Genomic DNA, 3,042 nt, shown 5'->3' with positions numbered 1-3,042 from the left:
GGTAGCCATGGAACTCTTCGTCAAGAATAGATGACGGTTTAATACTAGACTATGTAATCGATGATTTACATTTATATGATCTTTTACGCTTGTATTTTCTTTAGCATTCAGCTATGAGCTGAGATAATGTAATAATGGACTAGAGTTGTACGCATCACACGATAAAAAAGCCGAAACATTTTTCCCATTGTCTAAAAAAAAATTGTCATGGCAAGCTCTAGGCAAATTACTTACAGATGCTTATCTAAACTTGGCCTGGGCTCTAGCTCTTTTGTTTTCTCCGAAATTCGTATTTTTTGTTGGCACGACTTGCCGCGGTTCGAAGGTCAGAACTAACCGTACCATTAGTTGATTTCACGCCGATCGGCGCCGTTGATGTTGCGGTCCAGGTTCATATGAATTTCACTGGTACTTATGTCTGAAGGAATACACGACATCCTTTCTTAGAGAAGGGAGTACCCTGAACATATATGCAGGGAAATGTTCTTTTCACCTTCAAAAGTACGCATCGATCGTCTCAAAACCGGAAAATTTGAAGCAAAGATCGACGAGATATACAATGGCCATAACGCGTCTGCGGCGTAGGTTTGATTATCTATTTTGGATTGGCCCGTAAGCCATGCATATATAGTGCGGCGGCACAGCCATGCACACGTGCACGTCAGCCATATCCGGCGGCCGGCTTGCTTCATTAGATGCCCTTAATTTGTTTAACTAATCCTCTAGCCACCAATCAATCGTGATTACTAAGGCCAAGGCTGTGCATCTATATATTCGTACCCAATCATCGCACAATAATCATCACAACAAAGTCCATTCAATTCCATACAAAGGAACAAACCAGTTCTTGCAGGCTGCGGCTCAAGTTCCTGACCAACAAGACTTTCGTGCAGTGTTTTGAGGCACAAAAACCGAGCGACTGGTATGGCGACTATGGCCCCAGCTCGAGTTTTCACTGCCGTGTTGCTCGCAGTCGGCTGGGTGTTGGCCGTGGCCGCTAACGACGTCGCCACCAACACTTCGTCGTCTCCGGCGCCGGGCGGATGGCTGAAGGCGAATGCGACGTTCTACGGCGGCGCTGACGCCTCCGGCACCATGGGTAACTAGCTTAATTACTTATGCCATGGTTCAAATGCACTCGCTATATAGCTAGAGAGATTGTGAGACAGCTGTATGTATGATGCGCGTATCATTTCGCAGGTGGTGCGTGCGGGTATGGGAACCTGTACACGCAGGGATACGGCACACGGACGGCGGCGCTGAGCACGGCGCTGTTCAACGACGGCGCGTCCTGCGGGCAGTGCTACAAGATCGCTTGCGACCGCAAGAGGGCGGACCCGAGGTGGTGCAAGCCCGGCGTCACGGTAACCATCACGGCCACCAACTTCTGCCCGCCCAACTGGGACCTCCCAAGCAACAATGGCGGTTGGTGCAACCCGCCGCGGCCACACTTCGACATGGCGCAACCGGCCTGGGAGAAGATCGGCGTCTACCGTGGAGGCATCATCCCCGTCATGTACAGAAGGTATCTATATATGCAGCTTGACTTGCACTTATTACTAGTCTATTAAGGGAGGATCGCCATCGTCGCTTGGTGCAGTAGTCTAAACAGAACGTTCTTCCATGCAGAGTTCCATGTGTGAAGCGAGGTGGCGTGAGGTTCACGATCAACGGACATGACTACTTCAATCTTGTGCTTGTGACCAATGTTGCAGCAGCCGGTTCGATCAAATCAATGGATGTCAAGGGCTCCAACTCGACTGGTTGGATGCCAATGGTGCGCAATTGGGGTGCGAACTGGCACTCTCTAACGTATCTCACCGGGCAAATGCTCTCATTCAGATTGGCAGACACCGATGGACAAACCATTGTGTTCACAAACGTGGTGCCACGAGGATGGAAGTTTGGCCAGACATTTGCAAGCAAGCTGCAATTCAAGTGAGGATGCTCCGCAGTATTTCCTTGTGATTGATTTATGAGCGTATGACTTACAAACGGTCAAACTTACTGGAAGTTCATTCAGTTGTACACTATGTGCATTACATGTAAATAGATACTGATCCAACAGGCACTACTACCGCTTGTACCTCTCCTGTTATTTAACTTTTGACTGTATATGTTTGTGTATATATATATACACACACAAACACACACACTTGTGTTTATATAAATTTTATGGTGTATATAAAGATGTATATATGTGTGTATTTTTTAACTTGTTACTGTATATATATGTGTGTGTATATAGACACACACAAACACACACACATTTGTGTTTATATAAATTTTATGGTGTATATAAAGATGTATATAAAGTTGTGTATTCCAACAAGAAACTAGGTTGATATGTTCATTATTGGTATAAATTTGTGGAGTGATGGTAGGATTGTCGATTAGCATATCTTGAGCGAGCCTAGACTATGGTTTGATATTCTGAGTTGGCTCAGTGAAGCTTGTGAATTAAGTTCGATAATAAAACAACATATGTTTCCTACAAAGTTAAACATCATAAGGTGCTACTACAGAACCAGCCATAGACGACGGTTCATCACTACCAGTTGTGCAGGAACCAGCAGTTAAAATGTATCACTGACGGTTTTTAATCTCCCGCACCCGAACCATGATGGAGTCGCCAAGAACCGATACAGATAGTCGGTATCAGTGCCAGTTTGTAGTACAAACCAGCACTGGTACTGATTATTAGTGTCGGTTTTAGCCATTAACTGCCACTGATAGTCTATTCGGACCTAAAATTTTGATCAATTCTAATTTTGGCTTGTCCTCACGTTTGGCTTCAGAGATTTTCCATGACGGTGAGCGCCTCTGTCTTATCTCCCCCACCACGCATCTCTCTCTCTCTCTCTCTCTCTCTCTCTCTCTCTCTCTCTCTCTCTCTCTCTCTTATCACCTCCCCCACCGGCCTCCTCCTCCTCCCCACGTGAGATCCACTAGGGATCCACGGTGGGATCCAGCCATGTCCTCCCCTGCCTCCTCCCCCACCGGCCTCCTCCTCCTCCCCACGTGAGATCCACTGGGGATCCA

General features: G+C 46.6%; 1 protein-coding gene across 1 annotated transcript; it reads left to right on the top strand.

The window, feature by feature from the left end:
- The first annotated feature begins 816 nt into the window (after positions 1-816).
- On the top strand, positions 817-2,175 carry LOC133920604 (expansin-A23-like). Its single transcript, XM_062365208.1, has 3 exons — positions 817-1,099; positions 1,201-1,525; positions 1,630-2,175. Exons 1-3 carry the CDS (start codon positions 925-927, stop codon positions 1,940-1,942), a joined length of 813 nt encoding a protein of 270 aa, XP_062221192.1. The 5' UTR covers positions 817-924; the 3' UTR covers positions 1,943-2,175.
- Positions 2,176-3,042: the final 867 nt, after the last annotated feature.

Source organism: Phragmites australis, chromosome 6 (assembly GCF_958298935.1).
Source record: "Phragmites australis chromosome 6, lpPhrAust1.1, whole genome shotgun sequence".
NCBI classification, from domain to species: Eukaryota; Viridiplantae; Streptophyta; class Magnoliopsida; order Poales; family Poaceae; genus Phragmites; species Phragmites australis.
The sequence above is the reverse complement of the archived record's forward strand: the minus strand, read 5'-3'. Positions and strand labels throughout refer to the sequence as shown.